The 23695-nt window shown below is 37.6% G+C and overlaps 2 protein-coding genes across 4 annotated transcripts in view; one reads left to right on the top strand and one right to left on the bottom strand.

Annotated features, from left to right (window-relative positions):
• Positions 1 to 195: 195 nt before the first annotated feature.
• On the bottom strand, positions 196 to 9613 carry ARV1 (ARV1 fatty acid homeostasis modulator). 2 transcript variants are annotated; one of them, XM_010707030.4, is made up of 5 exons: positions 9452 to 9613; positions 5162 to 5281; positions 4584 to 4737; positions 2897 to 3121; positions 196 to 2458 (listed from the first exon to the last, which is right to left on the bottom strand). In XM_010707030.4, exons 1-5 carry the CDS (start codon positions 9548 to 9550, stop codon positions 2352 to 2354), a joined length of 705 nt encoding a protein of 234 aa, XP_010705332.3. In that variant the 5' UTR covers positions 9551 to 9613; the 3' UTR covers positions 196 to 2351. The 2 variants fall into 2 exon arrangements, with proteins under 2 accessions (XP_010705332.3, XP_031408287.2); XM_031552427.2 differs by having other exon boundaries at positions 9360 to 9512.
• A 150-nt stretch (positions 9614 to 9763) lies between these two features.
• Positions 9764 to 23695, top strand: part of TTC13 (tetratricopeptide repeat domain 13) — a 37481-nt gene continuing 23549 nt past the window's right edge. The window contains exons 1-10 of one of the 2 annotated variants that reach the window (XM_010707028.3): positions 9764 to 10021; positions 12179 to 12273; positions 14191 to 14266; positions 16363 to 16433; positions 18396 to 18461; positions 19516 to 19608; positions 20331 to 20447; positions 21223 to 21333; positions 21761 to 21843; positions 23203 to 23344. In XM_010707028.3, the coding sequence (XP_010705330.2) occupies positions 9802 to 10021; positions 12179 to 12273; positions 14191 to 14266; positions 16363 to 16433; positions 18396 to 18461; positions 19516 to 19608; positions 20331 to 20447; positions 21223 to 21333; positions 21761 to 21843; positions 23203 to 23344 (1074 nt within the window). In that variant the 5' untranslated portion in view covers positions 9764 to 9801. The remainder of the gene's footprint in view (positions 10022 to 12178; positions 12274 to 14190; positions 14267 to 16362; positions 16434 to 18395; positions 18462 to 19515; positions 19609 to 20330; positions 20448 to 21222; positions 21334 to 21760; positions 21844 to 23202; positions 23345 to 23695) is intronic. The other variant, XM_010707029.4, reaches the window with a different exon arrangement.

The raw sequence follows: 23695 nt of genomic DNA, 5'->3' as shown, positions 1-23695 counted from the left end.
TCAAAGTTGCATAAGAATAATGGTGGCTCCTGATAGCACTGCAGAGTGCATAGCTGAGATATTATCAGCCTGCGTGACAGAAGATAGAAGCACTTCTTCGGAAGTGTTCGTTTCCATTTTAGGTCTACCAAATAAAACTCAGAAAGTGTCCCAAAATATTTTTAATTCTAAATAAACTTTAAGAAAATGGCTCCCTTCAAATTTATATACATTTTATTTACATATTTTGCTTCTGAATTGGTGAGATTTACATTACACGTAATATAAAATCTTTTCCTTGTATGTACAAGAAGCTGGAAAATACCATATGAGAGTTACAATAACAAATGGGGTTTAACTCAGCAGATACCAGCATTTTCCTAGTGCATATTCTTGTCACCCTCTCTGCTGCAGCAGAACAACATCCCCTCTTTCACTATGGGCAGAAGGTGAAGGAAGAAAATGAAAGCAGGCCAAACTTGTTTCCCTGAAGCTTTTATAAAATATTTACTGCACTTTCCCATCACACCTTCTCAAACTGCAGCATATGTTGTAATGATGTGTCTGGCAGTGTAGGAAGACAAGCTCTTCAAAGCACCATCAGCAATGTACTTCTAAAAAGATCATGGGGGAGGAGTACCTCTCCAAATCTAATTATGCAAAACAACGCATGTTCTAGATACCAGATTGCCAAAGCTGCTAAAGCAAGGTGGATCCCTCATACACCTTCACAACTATGTGCTTACTGGAACAGTTTTGGTGTTGACTTGTCTTGTGTACTTAAATGGAGTTGTACTTTATTTTTTATGGTTTTATTTTATTTTTTTGCTTTCTCTGGCCACATCACATGCTCAGAAAGACGCCAATTTTAACAAGTGGTACATATATGGCGTTGGCTTCTGATCTATTGAAAAACAGTTAGCAATCCTTTGCTTTTCTAACACAGTAACTTAACATGGCCTGCATAGTTGCAAGGGTTTTAATCTGTGATGTCTTTTGTGATCATAATCTAGACCTACTCTAAACGTGTTCACAGTTAACTTGGAAGATGTTGCAAAATTTTAATTAATGCATTTTGCAAAACATAGATAGGAGACTGCACCTGAGAAAAATAAACAAGCTAAATGGTACCTGTAGACAGTACAGCCTTCCAGAACTGAAGGAAAATTAAACATTGGATGAAACACAATGGAAACTGGTCTCCAGAAGAGTAGGTCAGTGTCCTAACTACTGCCCTGACAAAATCAATTCTGCCTGTTCCTTTGTGGGCCATCTATCACTCTCCTTGCCCATGAAGGAAAATGGTGCAGAACTTTCATAAGCGTCGCCTTCTTAGTACTTTCCAAATCTTGCCTCTTTTTTCAAGAAATACTACTACATAAAAGAACATTGCTGAGTAGTCTTACATTTCACTTTTTATGAAATAATATACAATTCAAAGCCAGTTAAAACTGTACTTCCTAGAGATTACTCTAGAACTAGGTATTTTATTATTCTGGAATGTTTATATAAACAATCCAAAGAACAGAACTTAGTTTTTCCACTCTAGTTTTAATCTGCAGTTTCAAGCTGCCTTTTCTATTAAAAAAAAATCTGTTTGCACATGTTCATTTCTCCCTGAAATCTGTTTTTGCAGAAATATCAATTTTGGCTTTTACATTTTTCCACTGATTCTTTTCCTTCCTCCTAAGGGAACAATTCATCCCTCTCTTTCTGCCAAAATGCAATGATTGCTAACAGAGCTGAATTTTTTTTAGCATACCTTTTTTATTTCAGTCAGTTATATAGCCAGATTTATAAAGATCCTAGGATAGTGAAATGTTCACATTTTTAATAGAAAAATAAGCTAAGGCTGAAGTTTCATTGCTTATCACATTAAACAGCCAAACTTCCAAATGCTTCTCCTTTTAGCTCATCCTCAAACTGCCTACTAAAATTTTTATTACTGATCATCTTCATTATCACTATAAAAACAGTGTCTTCAGAACCTGTTGGCAGAGATCTTGCTTAGACAAGGGGAGCAGAGGTGCAGGCGCTGATTTTTTCTCTCTGGGGACAGCAACAGGACCTAAGGGAGCAGCATGGAACTGCATCAGCACGAGGTCAGGTTGGGTGTTAAGAAATGGTTCTTCAACAGAGAGTAAGTTGAGCACTGGAACAGGCTCCCCAGGACAGTGGTAACGGCCCCAGACTGCCAGAATTCAAGGAGCATTTGGACAACACTTTCAGACACAAGGTTTGAATTTTGGGTAGTGCTGTGCGGAGCCAGGAATTGGACTGTGGGCCCCTTCCAACTCAGGATATTGTATGACCCTCTTCATTTGAAAACGATCATCACCCTATCCATATTTCTTTAGGTCTGAGCTGACATTTCAAACATCCCATCCAATTTTCTGGACCAAACAAACCACACCATTTTCCAAAATTAATCCAAAGAAAATAGCCAACCAAGGGAACACTCGGTTCAAGTTCAACGTAACTGCAAAAGAAAACAAAACAAGTTTAAGGATTTCCACCTAAGACCATAGAAACAACATGAAAATTCATACTAATTTGTATGCCTAAGAAATCACACAAATCTGTTAACGCTTGCTTTCCAAAGCCATGCATAAAATTAATACAAAACATCTTCCAGACACACAAATAATTCTACTCTGTGCTTTGATGATCCACACTGAAACATCTCAAACCATAACTGATGGATCTGATGGCTTTAATGCAGTATATAGAAAGAGATGATAAGTTGTTTTTTTAGCTCACTTTATATGAAATCTAAATATAATCACTTTAGGCTAGAGCTTTCTCAATCACACATCTCATATTGATTAAAAAATATAACAATAGAAATGACTTATCTAGCAACTGCATTTTCTCACACATTCTATACAAATAATACAGTAACAAAGCAAGAATGTACCTCTAATTGCCTGAGAGTTTGATATCAAGACAAATACTTTTATGAACACAAGGCACAAAGGCGTGTAGTCATGTTCCCAAATAACAGCTGGAATTAACAAAAGCTTTCCATAGCTGGACAACAGTAGTGCCTTGAGAAGTAAAATGAAGTCAGACTTCATTTTTAGCATCTTGGGTCTCCTCCACCACAAGGCAATAAAGATGCCAACCAAAAACGAAGTTTGTTCTAAGAGACAATAAGAGAAGTTGAAAAGAGAAAATGAAGCACCAAAATCAAGTCATTTTTGATACCTTACAGTGAAGTGATACATCTCTACTGCGCCCGGGCCACTGCTATTTAAAAGACACATGCAAACACGAACATTATTTGCATCTCCTGTGTTCATTTTAATAGTTATACATTATTACTACTTAAACCAATTTAGCATCATTACATTCAAGATAATCCCATCGCAAAATTCTGCCTGCAAGACTGTCATACTTGTAATTTCTAACATCACACAGCACAGGTACATGAAACTCTTTTTCACAGAAGGTGAGGTTTTTGTTATTTTGTGTTGGATATTTTTTTAAATTCTAATTGCCTGTTAGCCAGTAAAACAGAGTCATCAGTACATTTCCTTTCTGAAAAGGTCACCAGCAATGAACTTTCATGCAGCATAAGGAGGAATACTAAGATGAAAAAAATCATTGAGCTATTCTTGATACCTTCTCCCTGTATAACACTGGAACTTTACAGACATCAGAGCAACTCTCGTGACAGCTGTAATAGCTGAATTACTAATGAAATACAAGTTCCAACATTTTTGCTGACACGTAATGAAAACCTACTAGAGCAACATTAGAAAATAAACAACTGAAGTTAGATTTTCAATGTCTAAGGGAAACATTAATTTTTGTCTGCATGTTTGATTTAAAGAATATCACCTGGAAAAAAAATGAGAGAATAAAAGCCTTAATGAAAATAAAACAAAAACTCTCTCTGCCTCCAACTGTAGTCTTAGAGTACTTTCCTTTGTTTGGTTGGTTTTGTTTTTAAAGAGCATTTAGTCACTCTGAAAGAGTTGTCTTTCCTTTTTCAATAAATTGTCTTTCCTTCTTCAATAAATTGTAAGCAAAATTCTACAATAACGAAGCATCTCCCCATGTTACATATTGACTTTAAAATGAGTAAAACCAACAGGGTCATTTTAAATAGATTAATGTAGAAAGAGGAGCTCACTCTATTACATGGAACACAACTGGCAATATATCATGCAAGAGAATGAGGCACAATGTAAACTGCTGAGAATGCTAACGTGCTTGAAACAACGATCATATATAAAAACAGTATCTGGAGCTTTGCACCTTGGAATAAGGCTGAGCTCTAAGCTAGTCTTCAAGCTATTTAAACGAATTAAGACTGTTTTCTGAATATTGCCACTTTTCAGTGATTTGATGTCAAATGCTGATCATGCCAGTCTGAATATCATATCTGTCTGAACTGTAATCAAGTTTGAAAAATGAATTTGTAATGAATGAAGGCAAATTAGAGAATGCGTGCATAATCATTTAACCATGCTAAGTTGGACATGACTTCTACTCTGTATTACTAATTTTTGCAATGCAGATTTGCTGAAAGACTCATGAAATTATTGAATGCTTAAGAAGTACACTTGATAGTTACATGAAACAATTATTTTTCTTACCTAAAGAAGCTATACCAAACATTCTATAAAAATCCCATTCCTTGGCATATCTGATTAAGTCATCAGGATCTGTACTTTGGCTAGAATCCTGGAGTTGCAGCCACCTGAGATAAGCTTCACAGAGTAAACAAAATATGTAGAGCTTCCCATGAAACTGCAAAATGAAAGAATAATAAAAACATAAGTTAAAGCACCAATATTAAATAAGTATTTAAAATACATCCCTATATCTCTAAACAAACAACTTGTGAGGATTTTAATATCAGTTTAGGATTACAAACAAATTATTCTGCTGTGTCCCTAGTTTAGAAAATACTCTTTTTAACATCAATTCACAAGATAGGAAAATTATAGAATGTAGAAAATTGCATGGAAGAAAGTATGTAACTGTAGTTTGCAAGGCCTGTTTTTTTTTTTTTTTTTTTTTAACTGAGAAAGCTGACAACAAGACTGGTTCACCTTGTTGCTATCAGTGGAAGGGAACAGACCCTGAAGTTTACACCTATTCCAAACAATGTATTAAGCCCAAGTATTACCTTTAACCTAAAAATTCACAAAGTAGGTGCATAGCAACTTACATTAATCTTTGTATTGAAAAGAATGTGTCTGTATGCTTGTGCTTTACATAAAATTGCATTAATCAAGATGATAACAGGATCATACTCAATGTATTTATCCACAGGTTTCTGGCACGATTTCTGAAAGTCACAAAATAACAACAATTAGAAAGAAAAGAAAGCAAGAGTTCATGAAATGTTCCTGAGCTAGGCACAAATGCATAAATACAAAGTAGCTATTCAATTCTCATTCATTTTTTCCTTAATGTAATCTTTATTTTCAACTCGTTTTTAATTCATCCAGAAGAATTGCTTTTTTGCCTTTTGACATTACAATCAATACAAGCATTTCCATCATAAACCAGAAAGATACACCACTTATGTTTATAGGCTTCAGATTAAACAGATCAACAAACTATGAAGGATGTGCTTATTTCATTTGTCATTTCCTTCTTTCAAAAGATATGCTTTATCTTCCTATCCTACCTTTTTCTTCCTTTCAAGAAATAAAAATATTTCTTTCCTGTTGCACTGTTCCTCCAAGCTGATAAACAGTCCGGTGTTTCAATTCATTTTTTGTTATTTAACAAATATTAATGCATTTAGAAAGCTTGAAATGTAGTTTTCACACACAGATATAGCTGAAAAGAAATTGCCACTGACAGGTGATAAGACATGACAAAAAAAAAAAAAAAACTTCTCAAATGCATCTGTTGGTTCCTGCTGTGCCTACTAGAGGTTATTTCACTCAGCCCACTGGGAATAGGTTGTCATCAGCCACTTCAAACTTATGGACTAGCTTGGATGGGTGCCCTTCTCCTTGACTTAAGCTAATGAGAGGGGGTAACAAAATTGCCTTGTTGTACTTGTGATCAGAACAGTCTTAGAAAAGGCTCAACCAGCAGACCCAAGAGAAAAATAGCTTCTAGGGAAGGGCAGAGGAGCAGCAGCAATTGGTCACAGCAGCCACTTCAGCTCAGAAAAGGGCGCTTGAAGGAAGCTACACGTCTGCAGGGCTGCTTTCTTCTACTACCAATCCTCCAGCTCGGCTACTTGCTTTCTCTAGCTTGTCCTGAGCTAATTCCACTCCCCCAGGCCTCCACATCAGATGCCATGCTCAGAGTGCAGAAATCATAGAATGATCTCTATTTCCATTTTAATGAGCTCACAGCTCTACACTGCCAGAACAGAAATCCATGCACAGCAGCTTTCTGAAGCACTGCCAGTCAAAAACGCAGCATGAGACAACATGAAACTACAGGCAAGCTCCACATCAACTTGACAGTGATTCCTTGTGTCTGAAGTTAACCTTGCCTTGATATTTATCAGAATTACTATCCGAGAAGTTAAGCATGCAAAAATTCACCAACAGACTGACTTAAAAGCCAGTCTATGTCAAGAAAAACATTTGAACAAATGAATAAATTGAATAAAGCACCTGAGGAATGCTGCTACCATTAGTGTTTCTTGGTCCCAATAAAGAAAAAAAGCACTCATTTGGATGAGAAAATGCTATGTACAGTGACAAAGTTAGAAGGAATTAATTTAAAAATAGATTCATTAACCAACAGTTTGATGGATCTAAAATTGAAGCCAGAGGGATGGAAGAAAGGACATAATTAATAGAAGACAACAGCTACAGTGAATAATAAGTGAAAAATCTACCACAGAAGAAACTGTAACTATAACTGAAGGCACAGAGAGCAGAGCTCAGCATTGCCCCTCCGCTCCCTGTGAAGAGCTGCAGCCACCATGAGGCCTCTCCTCAGCTCCTCTCCTCTGGGCTGTATAGACCCAGGGCGCTCAGCCACCCCTCACACACCTCACCCTCCAGACTCTGCCCCATCTTCTAGCCCTCCTTTGGATGCTGTCTGATAGTACGTAGCAAGGAGACTGCTCCAAATGAATACACAAGCAGCAGTATTACCTGTAATGTAGGTCTAGTGCTGCACAGCTACAGCCAGCTACAGCCAAATAAATTGACAGCTGTAAGGCTGATGTTTAATTCAGCATACTACCAAACATTTAAGAATCCTATTTTACTTGTGTTGATTTAATGGGAAGAGAAAAATCGATATCACAAAAAGCAGCCATCTGCAAGGACTTCTCACACAAAGACAGGCCAATACATTCATGCCTGCTTATCTTCTTAAGTTAGATGAGAATTCCGTTCATAATATATTTTATTTCTATTTGAGCCTTAACTATACAAAGGAAGAGTCCTTTTTGCTGACCCAGCCAGTGACCTGGTCAGCGTGAGGTCACTCAGGGAATTGTGAGACCTACAACACATTTCACTGCAGAAGACTTGCATGTGTACTGACAAACTTACTGGACAAAACGAAGACAATAATACTGAAAACATGAGGACAACACAGCATTATTAAAACTTCCAGGATGAAGTTTTCTCCATGCCTGGATTTCAGTTATTTTTTTCCAGCTGTAACACTAAAACATCTGCTACTTACCTTAAGCACCCAGGAAGCAAATGTGATGAAAGCCTGACTTCAGCCAAACCAACATAAGCAAAGGTTAACGCAGTTTGAGTACATGTATGTTTATCTTGACAGTTTAAACTAGTTAAAATGATGTAACTTTATGAACATTGATAATCCATAGAACTTTCAGAGAAGATCAGTATGAGCAGCTCAGCAATGCAGAACTGCTTGCAACCTCACTTTCAAGGTTGGGGTGCATTAAAAAGAGCATGGCCCAGCCCAGGCCCATGATGGTGCTGGGCTTCTATGACCGAGTCACTGCCTCAATGAATAAGGGAAGGGCCACTGATATCATCTATCTGGACTTCATTAAGGCCTTTGACATGGTACCCCACAACACCCTTATCTCCAAATTGGAAAGAGATGGATTTGAAGGGTGGACTGTTCAATGGACTGTTCAACTGGCTGCAGGATTGAGTGCAAAGAATGGTGATCAATGGCTCAATGTCTGGATGGAAATCAGTGGCAAGTGGTGTTCCCCAGGGGTCAGTGCTGGGACTGATACTCTTTAATGTCTTCACCAATGGCACTGAGATTGAGTGCACCCTCAACAAATTTGCTGATGACATCCAAACTGTGGAATGCAGTTGACACACGAGAGAGATAGGATGCCATCCAGAGGGACCTAGCCAGGAACCCTGAACAGTGGGCCCAGGTGAACCTCATGACTGCAAGGTCCTGCACCTGGGTCAGGGCAACTCTCACTACCAAAACAAGCTGGGGGATGAAAGATTGAATGCAGCTCTGCAGAAGAAGACCTGGGAGTACTGGTGGATGGGAAGCTGGACATGAGCCAGCAATGTGCCCTCATAGCCCAGAAAGCCAACTGTATCCTGGGCTGCAAAAAAAGAAGTGTGGCCAGCAGGGAGAGGGAGGTGATCCTGCTCCTCTGCTCTGCACTGGTGAGACCTCACCCGGAGTGCTATATTCAGATGTGGAGTCCTCAGTACAGGAGAGACATAGACATGTTGAGGTGTGGCCAGAGGAGGGCCACAAAAAATGATCCAAAGGATGGAACACCTCTCCTACAAGGCCAGGCTGAGAGAGCCGGGGCTGTTCAGCCTTGAGAAGAGAAGGCTCTGAGCGGACCTGATACTGGCCTTTTAGTATCTAAAGGGAAGCTACAGGAACGATGGAGACACAGTATATAGCATGATATTAAGAAAAAGCAACCAAAAATCTTTTTTTTTTTCCCCCCCCGTTTGAAGTTTGAAGATAGCAGAAATGCATCTCTATCACCTTGACTGCCTTCTACCTGAGAATACCTGTTGATGGCTCCAGTTTTCAAATAGCGTCTATTTCTGATTTCAGGGAGGGAATCAAGACGACACCCTCTTCCCCTCCCCAAGTAAGTAAATAAATAAATAATACAGCGTGCTAAATGATCCATTTTCTCCACACACTTCAGAAAAACGCACCAGAACTCACCCCAGGCCACAATTCTATCATAAACGCTATCCAAGCCAGACAGCTGGATATTGTGCGGATCATAGAATCACTCAGGTTGGAAAAGGCCTTAAAGATCATCGAGTCCAACCACAACCTAACCATACTGCCCTAACTAACAACCCTGCACTAATTCATGCCCCTGAGCACCACATCCAAATGGATTTTAAACGCATCCAGGGATGGTGACTCAACCGCCTCCCTGAGGAGCCTATTCCAGTGCTTAACAACGCTTTCTGTAAAGAAGTTTTTCCTGACATCCAACCTAAACTTACCCTGGCGCACCTTAAGGCCATAAGGCAATAGCTGAAAGCACCGCCGCAAACGCTATAGTCGCGCTCCCCAGGCCCGCTCCCGCCCGACTCACGCAGACAGCGATGCGGAGCACGCCGTGCCGGTAATCGCGGTAGAGCTCCGCCGCTTCCCTACTACACTCCACGCAGCGGTAGGCCACTCGCTCCGCCATCGCACGCCAAAGCACAGCCCGCCCACTAGGACTTCCAACCGCCTCGTTTCCGTCTTCAAAGGCGAAAGAAGGACGGTCCCTCAGCGCGGCGCATGCCGGGAGTTGAGGTTTTCTCCCGCCCCCCGGCAGTGAGGCAGCCCCGCGGCAGGACTCCATACCCCATGGGGCAGCGCGGCGGCGCTCTGCTCCTCCCCCCATCTCCTCCCGCGGGAGGCGCTCTTCTCCCCGGGCGCGGTGTGGGAGCGGTGCGCATGCGCCGCGCGAAGATGGCAGCTGCCGGCGGACTTGGGTCCGCGAGCGGGCTGTGGGTGCCGCTGTTGGTATTGGCCCTGGCCCGGGTCGTGGTGGCTCTGACCGAGCAGTACCCGCCCCTGTCCCTGCTCAAGCAGGAGCTGCACCAACAGCGCCAGGGCCTGGCGGGGGGCTGCGCCTCGGCGGGCGAGTGGGCAGAGCAGTACTCGGCGGAGTGCGGTGAGTCGGCTAAGCGGCCGTTAGCTCGGGGCTCCGCGCGGCCCTGCGCGGAGTTGGGGCGGAGCGCGGCGCGGCTGGGAGGCTGCCGGCCGGCCGGCTGCTGTGCGAGGGCTGCCCGCGGTGCGGGGCCTGCTGGTTCTGGGCTGCGTGTGTACAGGGCCGAGAGTCCCCGTACAGAAATGCTAGATCAGGGTAGCGAAAGTTTCTCGGGCTGATTTCAGCCCCAGCTCGCTCACGCTTCAGCACAGACCAGAAAAGACTTTCACCCAGTGCTAAGATGAAATCAGCGTTAGGTGCGAGTTAATAAATAGCAAAGCGCTTTATGGCCTTTCTTGTCCTAGTGAGGCACAGCTGATTGGCTCCGTTGGCAGTGTGTGTAGAAGGTTAGGGTTCGGTTTGGTGGAAGATGTTCTTTTAAAGAGCTCAGAGTAACTGGGATCCACCTGTGGTGCTCTGCTTCAATCATCACCTGCCTTCGCTTTTGACATTTGCTGGTAATTGCATAGCTGACAATTAAAAACCAGCACAGTAACCCTGAGATAGCAAGGATTGGGCTGGTACACAGCTATTTAAATCTTACTGCTAAACTAATAGCCAGTTTAAAAGTTCCCTTAAGCTTTCAACCATAGCTTTAGTTCTTCTTTCCCAGAAACTGAGATCCTTGTTGTCTCACAGAGTTTCTCTCGCAGCCACCACAAGGTCTGGGCTAGTTTCATTGATGTTTGTACTTTAAGTTGTCAAGAAGACAGTGTTGTACAGCTGTGAGTGTGCCTAACCTGTAGACAAAGACAGGGGCTGAAGGGTCTTTTCCCCCTATGCCTTGTAAAGATAGACTGTTATTATGCTCTGCCATCTCATTCAGAAATTCTTTCACTACATTTTCACTACTATACAGAAAACGGTTCCGGTGGTCGTAAGCCACATCTGCATCTTTTCATTTTGACTTGAGAAACTAAGTTTGCTCAACAGGCCTGATGGATGGCTGCTAGCTGTCACTGACTTAGAGCACCGATATGGAGCAACTCACGTGTTAATGATGCTGCTGCTGCCTATGACAGGGGAGAGGAAAGTTCTGACCAACATTAAGGATAGGGCACAGCTGAAACCTCCCAGCAGCAATGCTTTCTTTCTGGAAACTATGTATCGTGAGCCACTGTTCTTACAGGGCTTGCCAGCTTTAAACTTTGACCTTCTGCTTTTCACTAGTCCTGCCTCTGTTGTGTGGCTCAACTTAGTTCCAAGTTTCTCTTTACAGGGGTTGACTCTGTATGCTACTTAACTTCCTTATGAGAAGCTGTTACTTTTTTTTTTTTTAATCTGTGTTTGAGAGAAATGGGGAGTTAGCTAACTGCAGACTGAGACCTCCATCAAAATGCACGCGTAGCGCTTCTTCCAGAAGTTAATGCAAATGCATTCTCCCCATTACCTTTCAAACTTAGTGCCACTACTCTTTTTTTAAATATAATATCTGGTATTTGTAATACAGAATAAAAGAGATAATACTGTCTGATTGCTTTTTCTTGTTTGCTTTTGCAACTTTTGAAACTTGTGTTTCAAGTTGGTAGAAGCTTTAGGATCTGAAGACTGAAAAGCTGACAATTCTTTTGGGATATCATAAAAGCACCATGTAGATCAGATAGTGACTTCAATGTGGGTTTTTGTTAATTTGTTTCTGTTTTTTGTTGTTGTTGCTGTATACTTTGTTAGTCTCTTTGCTGTCTCGAGCTTTCTCTCATTTCTAGGATTGAGTCAATCTTTCTGTAGTGGCCATCCTCTATGTGTGGAAGACTTTCTGTATGTTTAGTTGGTTGCTGTTTGCTATATTTTCTCTACTTTTTGTAGTCTTTATTTTGTCTGTTACCTGGATTTCTAGCAGCAGATCTTTCTCTACCGCTTTTCCATTTATCTCCCTCTGTAGAATTGGAATGATGAGTTGAGCTTCAATTTCTTGGACCAGAGATCAACATCACCATATCAAATGGGAATACAACTACTGCTTCCAGTTTCTTTCCCTTTTATTCCTCCCCTTTTTTTTTTTTTTTTTTACCCCCATGTATTTTTAGTCAATAGCACAAACAGAAGCAGTGAACTTGAGGAAATATAGTAGAGAAACATGTGTGACTTCTTCAGGTATTAATTATCACTCTTTTCTCCTAGATTCATCATTTTTGCACTTCCAGGAATCAGACTGTGATTTAAGAAGCTCTTCGTCTTGTGAGTCCTTGCTTTCTCTCAACACAGAAAAAATTCTGGTATGCTATCAAGAATATAATGTACAAAACAAATTTAAATAGACTGTTGAACTGACTTTGAACTTCATAACTAGTTTGAATTAATTTCAACCAAATAGCTGTAAGTAAAACATGTTAAGCAATAGACATATGCTCCCAAAAGCTCAAGTATGAATCAACTAAAGTTGGTCGTGAAAGAATGGCTCCATAGTACTCCGTCATGAGTCTAGGGCTCCCAGCAGTTTATACTAATTGAATCTGGTCAGATCTGTCTAGTCTAGGAGTACCAGCAGTTTATTTCTAAGGCAATTAAATGTATATTAATATACATTTTAATATATATATATATATAAATATTAGAGAGTACTTTTTTCTTTTTTTGTTTGTTTTAAGAGATCAAGAATGTGTTTAATCTGAAGCTGATGCAGTGATAAATTCTCAGTCACAGTTTTTTGCATGTAGAGCTGCAGGATATCTAACTAGTGACTGGATTCAGAGTTTGTTGAAGTGTGTATCACCTTCACATTCAGAGGAGTTAAATACCAAAAATAACTTTCTGCAGTATGTCTTCCGGAAATTGCCTTAGGACAAATGGTGATGCAAAAAGATTGGTTTTGGCGGTTTGTGGTTTGTAAATATTTGTGCAGTGTAGATTGCTATACCTGTTGAGCCCTGCTTATTCTTCTGTTCTACTTAATTATTTTTAATTAATGACAAAAGAACAATTCCATTCCATTGTACTCAGTAGGGTATTAATTCTCTATGTTACATCTGAGCTCACGCATCATCTCTAGTTTCAACAAAACTGATTTTAAAAAAAAACAAACAACCATGGTTTGCTAATCTTACATACCCTCTAAAATGTTGTTTAGAGCTCTGAATTTGAAGAGTGGACTAAGCTTTTTTCTTATTACGTCTACAGGACAGAAAGTGTTCTTTTGATTTAGGATGGTTACTTTTGCACCTGTAGGTCATTGAAATGCCTGTCATGCTGTCATGGATACAAGTGATAGGACTTCTTTTGACTGTAGGAGCCAAAAAAAAAAAAAAAAAAAAAAAAAAAAGGAGGAGGTCAAAGCGCAGAGATGAAAATAACAATGTTCTCTGAGGTTTAAAGTGTTTAAAGTGTTAGATTGTCTTCTGTGAAGTAGAAAATGCATAGATGCACAATTTACCTGAAGCAAAAGATCTGAACACTCAGAGAAATTCATTTTTCCAGTCTTACTTCTTAGGACAGTTTTGAAGGCTTTTATTAAATAAGTAATTTGGAATTTTCTTAACGTGTCCTCCTCTGGTAGGCTTGCATCTATCTGTGGAATACAGTTGTGAAGATGAACAGGGTACAGTATTTCTGTATTTTAGCTTTTGTCTGTGGCAAATTTGTTTTCCATAGGTAGACTATTTGAAGAACATAAATTTTAATCTTTGTTCAGCCTGCTGTAGTCTCATCCATAAATAAAGGTTGTTAGAAGAGGACAGTCTTTTTCCTTTAAAACAGCACTGTGAAGTTAAGCTTGTCTTTTATTGCTGGAGCCATTTTCTGTTCAGTGTTTCATTTTGTTTTACTTTTCCGTAGTATTCTTACCTTTGTAGAGACAAAGAAATTGTTAATGGGGTGAAGAACAGAAGCTTTCCTATGAGGTGGAATGTGTTAAACTTATAAAACTTCGTCTTAGTTGTAGTACAGAAATGGCAACCACCACTGAAATGCTGATAAGGTCCTTTAATCTGAAATGTTTGTCTAGCCTCATGTTAGAAAGGACAGCAGAATCTTACCGAAGAACAGTTTTTCTCCCTACGGAAGACTGGGAGTGTATTTGTTTTCACTTACAGCAATTGCATTGGTCTTAACATTTTGATTTAAAGCATTCTCTGTTAAATTTCTGTTAAATTATTTACCATTGTTTGCTAAACACTACAAACCATGATGTTTTACAGAGTCAAGCAAAGTCACTTGCAGAGCAAAAGAGATTTCCATTCGCTACTGATAATGACAACACAAATGAAGAATTAGGTAAGGTATCTTATAAGGTTTGTGCAGGTGAATTGCATGCTCAGTGGTAGCACTGAATATTTTGAAGCTAAACTAATGATTCCTACGTGATATATTAATTTAAAATGATCCTAAAAAGCCTGGAGAGTTTTCATTGGGGTCTTCCCAAGAATCCTTCCTGCTACGATCGCTGGAATTCTTCACTGCATCTGTTTACGAAAGTGATTCAGAAATCATTATTAAATCCTATTAAACAGTGTCAAATGTATTTCCCCTTTTCTGTCATTACTGATGTCTAAAACTATTCAAGCATCCTGAAAAATTTACCAGTAGGATGTGGTTTCTGTCAAGTGTAGATCCAAAAGTTGTTCCCATCAACACAAGTAGCAGTTTTTGTCCTTTTTCAACCCGCTAGTTGCTGATATTTTTTTCAAAGTACACTTAGGGCAGAAGATGGAGGCATTTCAAATAAATCAACAAGGAATACTTTTCTCAAAAACTTTGAGGAAGAAGTTAATTGTTTTGATTCTCCACATTTCTATTCTCATCGGAAGCAGAGGTACTATGAGGGAGCAAAGAGATTACTGAGAGTGTATTTCAAGGAAGACAGCAGACTATCTTGTATAACATCGAGGGGAGACTTTACTCATAGTTTGTCTAAGAAAGTGAAAACAATTGAGTGTATTTTTGTTGATCTAACTTCTGCTTTCAAGGATTTAACTAGCAAAACTTGGGGGCTTCATCTCTTTTTCATTTATCCAGCAAATCTAACTATACTCATAGAATCGTTCAGGGTATACTGAACATCCATCCAGCAGGAAAAAAAAAATAAGATGCCTTTAATACCTGCTTTGTGGACTCAAGATTATACCAGATGGTACCAATTCCTGTGGTTGGCCTGTATGCTGGCACCTACACACTACACACAAAAGATTGTGATTCTGCCTGTCTGAAGAATAAATATCTTTGTCCTGTAAAAATATTTTTGTTCTAATTGGCTTATCTCTTTATGGTTGAGTGGATAATTGAGCTGATAGACCTTATACATTATGCTTGGGTTACTCCTAAAACTAATTAGAAGCATGGGGAAAGGCAAATTCCACTGCTCAGTTCTACTGTCAGCTGTTCATGTGAACTGCATGGAGAAAAGTTTTAACTTTCATAGTTGTAGTCTGTAAAGTGCTTGGTTTATGTGGGCACTGTGAGCAGATATTAGTCCAGAACTAAGAACTGTGAGAGATTTAAGACTGTTTATTTTAGGTCATCGTAGATAGTCAGCTGTCACAGCTGAACTTCAGTTGCACAACCATAACTTTTAAGTCTTGTGACCTGACTATTTTTCTATCTTCTGGGGATTATAGAATCACAGAATCCTTAGAGTTGGAAGGGACCTTTAAAGGTCATCTAGTCCAGCTTCCCTGCAATGAACAGGGACATGCACGGCTAGATCAGGGCTGGATCCAACCTCATCTTGACAGTCTCCAAAGAACAGGTTTCTAAAAACAGTTGTCTGTTTCTTTATTGAATACTTGGATTCTACTCCAAAGTAAGGATGCAAAAACTTTAAACCTTTCATATCTTAAAATAGGTAAAGATTGTGTTTTTCAACCTCATCATAAAAACAACAGAATCACTTCAGTTTTTCTTGATACTTCATGTGAAGGAAAAGCTAGTAAAGTTGAGCAAAACATGTGTAAATGAGTAAAATCAAATGCTTTCTAATGGAAGTGTCAAAAAAGTATTCGTGTCAGCCAAGTTCACTACTTGAGGGGTCATCTAGGGCCATCGAATGGAGTCATGGTGTCTTTTCTAGTGCCAAGTACTTTGGACGCTAACGTGAACTCTTTCCTGTACAGTTTGTAAAAAGAAGAGGGGTAAAGCAAACACAGAACTCCAAAACAATTCTGATGAATGTAATCCAAATTGAATAATTAATAAATGGTAGGTAATGGTTAAAGAAAGCAATTTTTAGTGGTGGTTTAGAAAACCCTTGGCCTGTCTTCCTCTTCAATGCAATATAAGTACTAATATAGCTTACAACTTAGTTGTATTTAATATATGTATTTAAAAAAAACCTGTTTTTTGATGTTTTACTGACACTTGTAACTTCTTGTTAGCAATTGCTTACGTGTTGATTGGCAACGGCTTGTATGATGAAGCCATACGACAATTTTCAACAATGCTGCAGGTAAGTTTTCTTTTTGGACTCCTTAAGCAAAATATAGCATTAAAAGGAAAAAAAAAAATCACTTCATGAAATTATCCACTACAACTTACGGCTTTTACCAAAACAGGTATTAAATTAAGGTTTTTAAAGTGAGAGCAATTGCTCTATTCTTTTTTTTTTTTTTTTTTTGCATCCAAATGTAAGCAGGCTCTTAAAGTTGGGTGATTCATATCTCTTTTGGTGGTTATTTTTCTCATCTGTAGGAATAATGTTTTTCTGACTTTCTGAAGAAAGGATATCTTCAGAAACTGACGCGCAAAATTAAAGTTCCTTTAATTTCTGTCTTAGGGTGTAAACAGAGATCTTAATTTTTGTGTGTGTGAATGTGTGTGGGTGGAGTTGGGCTGCAGTTGTTACTAGTAACATAAGCAGAAAACTAAACGAGATCATTTGTTGCTAGTGTCAAATATCCTGCTGTGTTCTCAGTGATATTCTGAATCTTCTATGAATTTAGGTAGCTATATAAGAAAACAAACAAACAAACAAAAAAATAACAAAACACTTAAAGCTGATTTCAAACTACTGTATTTGTCTGGCTAAGAACCTGTGACTACTAGAAGTATGTGCCTGGTTTTTGTTCTAAACTGATTGTAGTACACAAATGCAAGTGATAAGTAGGAAATAATATTGTGTATTTCAATTCAAATCACATATGGCTCATATTTAAATTGAGCGAAAGTTTAGCAATTCAACAAAATAATTGTAGGGAGCTTAACAGAGGGCAAAAAAGGTTTGAAGCAGTTTTTTTTTTCTTTTCCTCAGGTACATAGAGATCTGCCATTGGCTTGTTTCTTATATGAGGAATGATTTAATTTGCTTGTCTTTCTAATGACAAATAGTGCTTCCAAAAAACACTGTAATGATAAAACACTTCCTGCATTCTGTTGAGTAAGAAGGTAAAGAGTCAAGATAAGCAAGATATAGGAACTCTAGAAAGTTGCTATGAAAACTGTGTATATAATAGAGTAGATTTGTAAGGCATACATTTTGGTTGAAATCACAGTATGATTGGATGCCTCAGAGAATGTAAACTGATTGTGATCAATCTTGTCTTCCATAATTTCAAATAAACACAAAGCAAGTATTAGAACACTTAACAGAACAAAACAGTCATGTTTAGTCACTGTATTAAAAGTAGAAAAGTTACCTGAAGCTGACATTGGCAAGTGTACACTTGCAATTAGCTGAAGTCTGGTGAACCATCAGCACTGGCTATACCACTTATCTGTTGTTTAGTCAATGAAGTAATTTGTTTCCTGGCAGTTGTCCCAAGTAAATGAGACCAGGCCTATTCTACAAACTGCTGTAGCACAGCTGTTCACCTGTTTGCAGTTATGGTGTGTGATTCCTGACTGACTTTTAGGGAAACAATGACAATATAGACATAATTGTGCCAGGAAAAAAAAAAAAACTTCTTGCAATTGTAGTTCTTCATATTTGGATGGGGAACAGTGGCTGGATTAAATTTTATTGGACAAGATTTTTTGCTGCTAGAATCCATCAGAATCTAAACTCTTTTTTTTTTTTTTAATAAAACTAAATCATAAATACAACTAGAAGAAAGGAATATAAAGGTATACCTATATCTCTTCTGTATTTTTGCTGTTGGGTGCTTTTGCTATAAATTGGTTTAAAAAAAAAAAAAAAAAAAACCTCTGTGGATAGCGTTATTTCTCATGTGAAATCTCTTCCATCAGATTAATGGAGATGTTTAGCTCGTTTTCTTGACAAATAATTCCAGTAAATTGAATTGGAAGTTGTGAGCACATGAAAGTACAGGTTGTAATACAATCAACTTAATATCTTTGCCTGGCAACTGTGATTGTGTACTGCTTACTGGTTAATGCTAACAAGAGTTAAAAATACTCTGAAGAAAAATGCTTATTTTTTAACTGACTGCAGTACTTGTTTTCAATCTTACAGGAGGAACCAGAGCTGGTTAGCGCAATTTATGGACGAGGGATAGCGTATGGAAAAAAAGGACTCCATGTAAGTAAATAATTATTGAAAGTAAAACTTAATGAATTATTTGAATCTAAACTATAAGAAGGCCTGTCATAGAAGGAGAAGCTAGGTTGATTAGAACTTGATAGGTACGTACCAAATTGCTTTGTGCTTTCTTGCTATGGTGGTGCTGAAGTGCTCCACATCCTTCTCTTAGTAGATACTCTGTAACATAGTGATCTCTTATCATAGAATCATAGAATCATTTTGGGCTGTACTACTTGGCCCATGGGTAGGTTATCTTTTTATGAGTGTGGAAATAAAGCAACGTGAAGCAAATTTACTTTGAAAATTTTAAATTTTTTGAAGAAAATTTTAAGAAAGTTTACTTTGTGCAGGATCTTTAATTCTTTGCAGTTGCTGATGGGAGAGTGAAATCTCTCATATTTGCATGTCTTTAACACCATTGTGGTTTGCTGAGTTATACTGGAAGTTTGGACAGTTTTCCTTCATAAAAGATGGCTTCTGTGAACAATATTGTTGGGTTACAAAAAGATGGTGATTAGCACCTTGGGAATTTCTTTGCCTTAAAAAAGATGAATGAAATCTAATTGAGATCTTGCTATATAACCAGTTTTGTTTTTTTTTTTTCTTTTTTGTAGGTGAAGTAACTGCTCCCATCCTACAATTTATTGAGGGGATATATAAAAACTTAGACTAGATATTGATGTCATCTATCTATTTGCTGGAACTCCTAACACTAAATTATAGATGGTACTCATGAAAACACTGTTGTGATTTCATGTGAGAGCTTGATCCAGCTTTTCTCCCAAGAAAGATAATTGTGTATCTGTAAAACTCCATGTTTATTCAGTTACATAAATGAGCTACTAGAAGGGTAACACAGAGTTGATATATTAACAGAAACAAACTCTGCTTGTACATGTAGGATTTTTTTCAGTTATTTGTTGTGTACTGCATTTTAGACTTGTTAGCAAAGGTGTGTAAGGCATCTTTACCAAATTAGTTTTTCTTTGGTCTTCAGAGTATATTACTGTAGGTATGCACAGTTGTTTACCTTGTTTTTCTCTCATTTCAGGATATGAAAAATGCTGAACTTGCTCTTTTTGAGCTTAGTAGGGTAATTAGTCTAGAACCAGATCATCCTGAAGTATTTGAACAGCGAGCAGAAGTGAGCATTTTTTCCTCTTTTCATCCTTTTGGAAGTCATTGCTGTTATATAGTGTTTTCAGTGTAATTTCTGGAATGTTTACCTTTAAAATTAAACATGGCATTACTGTAGCCAATGGAATAGCACTGTGTGTTGCAGCTTATTGTTAGTATAAGTTGGCAAAATACCCACCTTACGAAGAACAAGTTTTTAATCAAATGCTTTGATTTTGTTTATATAAATATAATATAAATAAAATGTCATTCAGAGATGCAAATAATTGTTATTCAGCCAGTTAAGCTATCGAAAATGGATTTTAAGAAGTTGAGTTAGATAACTCAAGAGCATGCTTAACTCAAAATAATGCGTATTAATAGTAAATGCCATGATATGAAATAGTAAGTCATAATTTTCATATTTTTAATTGCTTCTAATACATTTTATAGTAATGTTTATCTAAAAGATGTGAAAGATGTTCATTTAAAAGGAAAATGAATAACTTTTGGGTGGAATGTTTTGCTTTTATTGAGAACATCTTAATTACTTTTCCAGTTGATTATGTTGGGATTCTTTGAAATACAATATTTTTCTTTGACTTCTTTTTATTTGAAATACTAAGTTTCTGCAAATTATGGTGAAGTACAGTTGTATTCCGGGGAAAAATGCTTTCAGATTTTCCATTTTATTTATAAGAGTTTTTTTTTAAAAAGGCACTGAAACATTTATATTTATTTGCCTCTTAGATACTTTCCCCACTGGGACGAATCAGTGAAGCATTATCTGATCTCACCAAAGCTATTCAGTTACAACCATCAGCACGGCTCTACCGACACAGAGGTACCCTGTACTTCATATCTGAGGTTAGTAGATTTGGGGGATCCTGTTTGGTTCTGGTTGTGTGGGTATTTCTATTGCTGTCCTTTTTTCTTTTAGTACCAGTTGTTATGTTGTTCAAGAGCATCTTTGATATTTAAATGAAAAAAACAACAGAAGTCCTGTTTTTTCTGTATTTAATTTTCCAGTAGTTCAGAGGTATTATTCAGTTGTTTTGTCTGCTTATCTATTTAATGCAGAGAGCAGCTGTATGGTTTACTTTAACTGCACATCTCTAATTATTTTGTTCACTTGAGGAATCGGATATAGATATAGTTTGTTTTGATTTATAACCTACAGCTACATGTAGGCAATATTTTAGATATCAGTCTCGAAAGGAAAAAAGATGTGGCCAATGCAGTAACTACCATATATCTCAATGAGAAATAAATACAAAAATTCTAATATTCTATTCTGTTGTGTGTCAGTTGTCTCACACATTGGAGATATGTTATTTGTTTTACACTAAGGATTGTCTGAATGCTGAATAGCTGATAACTCACTTTACTCTGATCTCACTTGCTGTCTAGCTATTTTTTCAGTTTTCTGTATGTCGTATAGCACTTGCTGAAACCCAAGTTGGAAATGTATTATGTGTCTCTTGTTCTTTGATATTTTGAGTGGCAGTTGACAATTGTTGCTGCTTAATGGCTAACTTTCTATATCAAACAAAATTTTACAGTTTAATTTTATGAAGGTACAAATTTGTGTTTCTCTTCATTTGCATTTTTCCTCTGTCATCTGAAATGTGCTTTATTGTAGGATTATGCAACAGCCCATGAAGATTTTCAGCACTCACTGGAACTGAACAAAAATCAGCCTATAGCTATGCTTTATAAAGGCTTAACATTTTTTCACAGAGGACTTTTGAAGGTAAAGTAATAATAAATAATATTTTATAGAGAACAAGCTAGATGTTGATATAGTTTTATATTTTTCTCACACAAAGTTTTTTTTAAGGCATAAGAGTACAAGCAAAATGAAAATGCAATTGCTTTTGGTTCCATTGCTAACAATGTAATGCTCCATAATATGACATGTAAGTACTGCTGACCTTGCAGGGTATCGATGAATATACAGTGCGTCACTGATGACGTGTTTATGTAGTGCTTTCAGAGATGTTTGTATTTGGCATCCCTAAGATCTCTATGATGTTATTCCATTTTTTTTGCATGGAATGAAGACTCCCTAGGGGCTTGTAAAGGGGAAGGGGATGAAGAAGAAATAATGCTAAATTATTCCTTGAATGGGCTAGAAGAGGATCAAGGGAACTGCTAATATTATGTTGGTGTCTTTACAGGAAGCCATTGAATCTTTCAAAGAAGCTCTGAAACAGAAAGCAGACTTCATAGATGCCTATAAAAGTCTAGGACAAGCCTACAGGTAATGACAGTCAGAAATGGTTTTAAACTCTTTTTCTATATAATTTTCTATATAATTCATATAAAATTTAAAATGCACTCCTAAATTTCACACATCTGTTACAAATCCATACAGAACTGTACGTGTATTTGGTGGGTTCTCAGGCCAGTATGGCATGTCAGGTGTTCAGTACAAATTATTTCTAGGTTTCCTTTATGGTTTTAATTCAGTTGCCAGGAGCTCCTGATCAAAGGTTAGGTGAGTAGCAGATATTTAGTGTACCTAAATCATATCTCACAGATGTTTTCTTTAACAGTGGAAACATTTAGTACAAAATATGTGTTTGTATTTCATTTATTTGATTATTGTGCTCATTAGTTGCTGAGATTATTGTGCTACTTAAATTTATGAACAACATATTGTATTGTGAATGTGGCTTCTTAGCAGCAGTTGTCTGTTAGATCCTTTATAAGTTTATCTCTTGCCACAGCCACAATTTTGAGAATTAATCTAGCTAGGCTGTTTTTAATATAGTCATGTAGTTACTTTCACTATCAATTAAAGGAAAAGAAGTTCCAAGCTTGATTTAAGTAGTACTCACTTAAAAAAAAAAAAAAAAAAAAAAAAAAAATTATTTTACTGTTGAATTAAATGTGTTACTCTAAAGGTGGTCTGCAGATAACTGTTAGGGAGAAAAATATGCATACCTTGTAGATGAGAAGATAAATTAGTTGTCAACTGATAACCTCTGCATGCTGTAGTTCTTTCCCCAACCTGCTGTCTCTTGTCAGTTCTTTATTTCATGTTTTAATTTATTATCTTTGGACATTGCTGATCTACAATGTGGATACTGCTGCAGCAAGAATGTATCTTAAGGCTTAATTTAGGCAGAGTTGATACAAAAGTGTTAATTACAGATTTTTAGTTACACGATTGTGTGCTCTTTTTCTTCAGACTGTATGCTTCCTTCAGCATACAGAACATGCATTAATCCACTGCTTTCAGTGAAAACATTTGTTGTAGAATCATTGAATATCCTGAGATGGAAAGGACCCATAAGAATCATTGAGTCCAACACCTGGCTCTATACAGGACCATCCAAAAATCAGGTCTTACATCTGAGAGCGTTGTTCAGATGCTTCTTGAATGCTGGCAAGCTCACTGCCATGACCACTGCCCTGGGGAACCTGTTCCATACCTCAACCACTTGCTTCAGCCACTAAAAAAACAGTTGCAGAATTCTTGCTTTGCTTAAGGAAATCTACCCATGATATTGCATTCCTTTTTAATGATATCTACTGTGGACACATGAAAACAACTTTTTTTTTTTTTTTTTTCCCCTTCTGTATTCCTCACTTTACACTTTATGGAATTTCATAGGGAACTTGGAAACTTTGATGCTGCTACAGAGAGCTTCCAGAAGGCTTTGCTGCTAAATCAAAATCATGTCCAAACATTACAACTGAAAGGAATGATGCTTTATCATCATGGTAGCTTAGATGAAGCACTGAAGAATTTTAAGGTATGCCTTAAGTTAATAAATTTAAAAATGTTTTAACGAGGAGTAGAAAACAAGAAATGTTTAAAAAAAACCACAAGGTTTACATTCTGAACGCAAAAATTATTGTGCATTTGTATGAAAACACAGTTTTGAAGTCTGTCATAAAAAGAAACTTAAACCTTGCAGTTGAAAACTGGAAATAAAATTTGGCTGAAAGAAACATACTTCATCCAACTGCAGGATGGATTTCTGAAAACCAAGCACTAGTTGAAAAGTTTTATCTGTTTTTTGCTAATACTTTACTTTGAGTTGAAGCCTAATGTTTTTTTTTTTTTATAATTGAGGAAAGAAAGTATTTAGTCTTTCTAATTT

The sequence above is a fragment of the Meleagris gallopavo genome, chromosome 2 (genome assembly GCF_905368555.1).
Source record: "Meleagris gallopavo chromosome 2, MGAL_WU_HG_1.1, whole genome shotgun sequence".
NCBI lineage: Eukaryota > Metazoa > Chordata > Aves > Galliformes > Phasianidae > Meleagris > Meleagris gallopavo.
The sequence above is the reverse complement of the archived record's forward strand: the minus strand, read 5'-3'. Positions and strand labels throughout refer to the sequence as shown.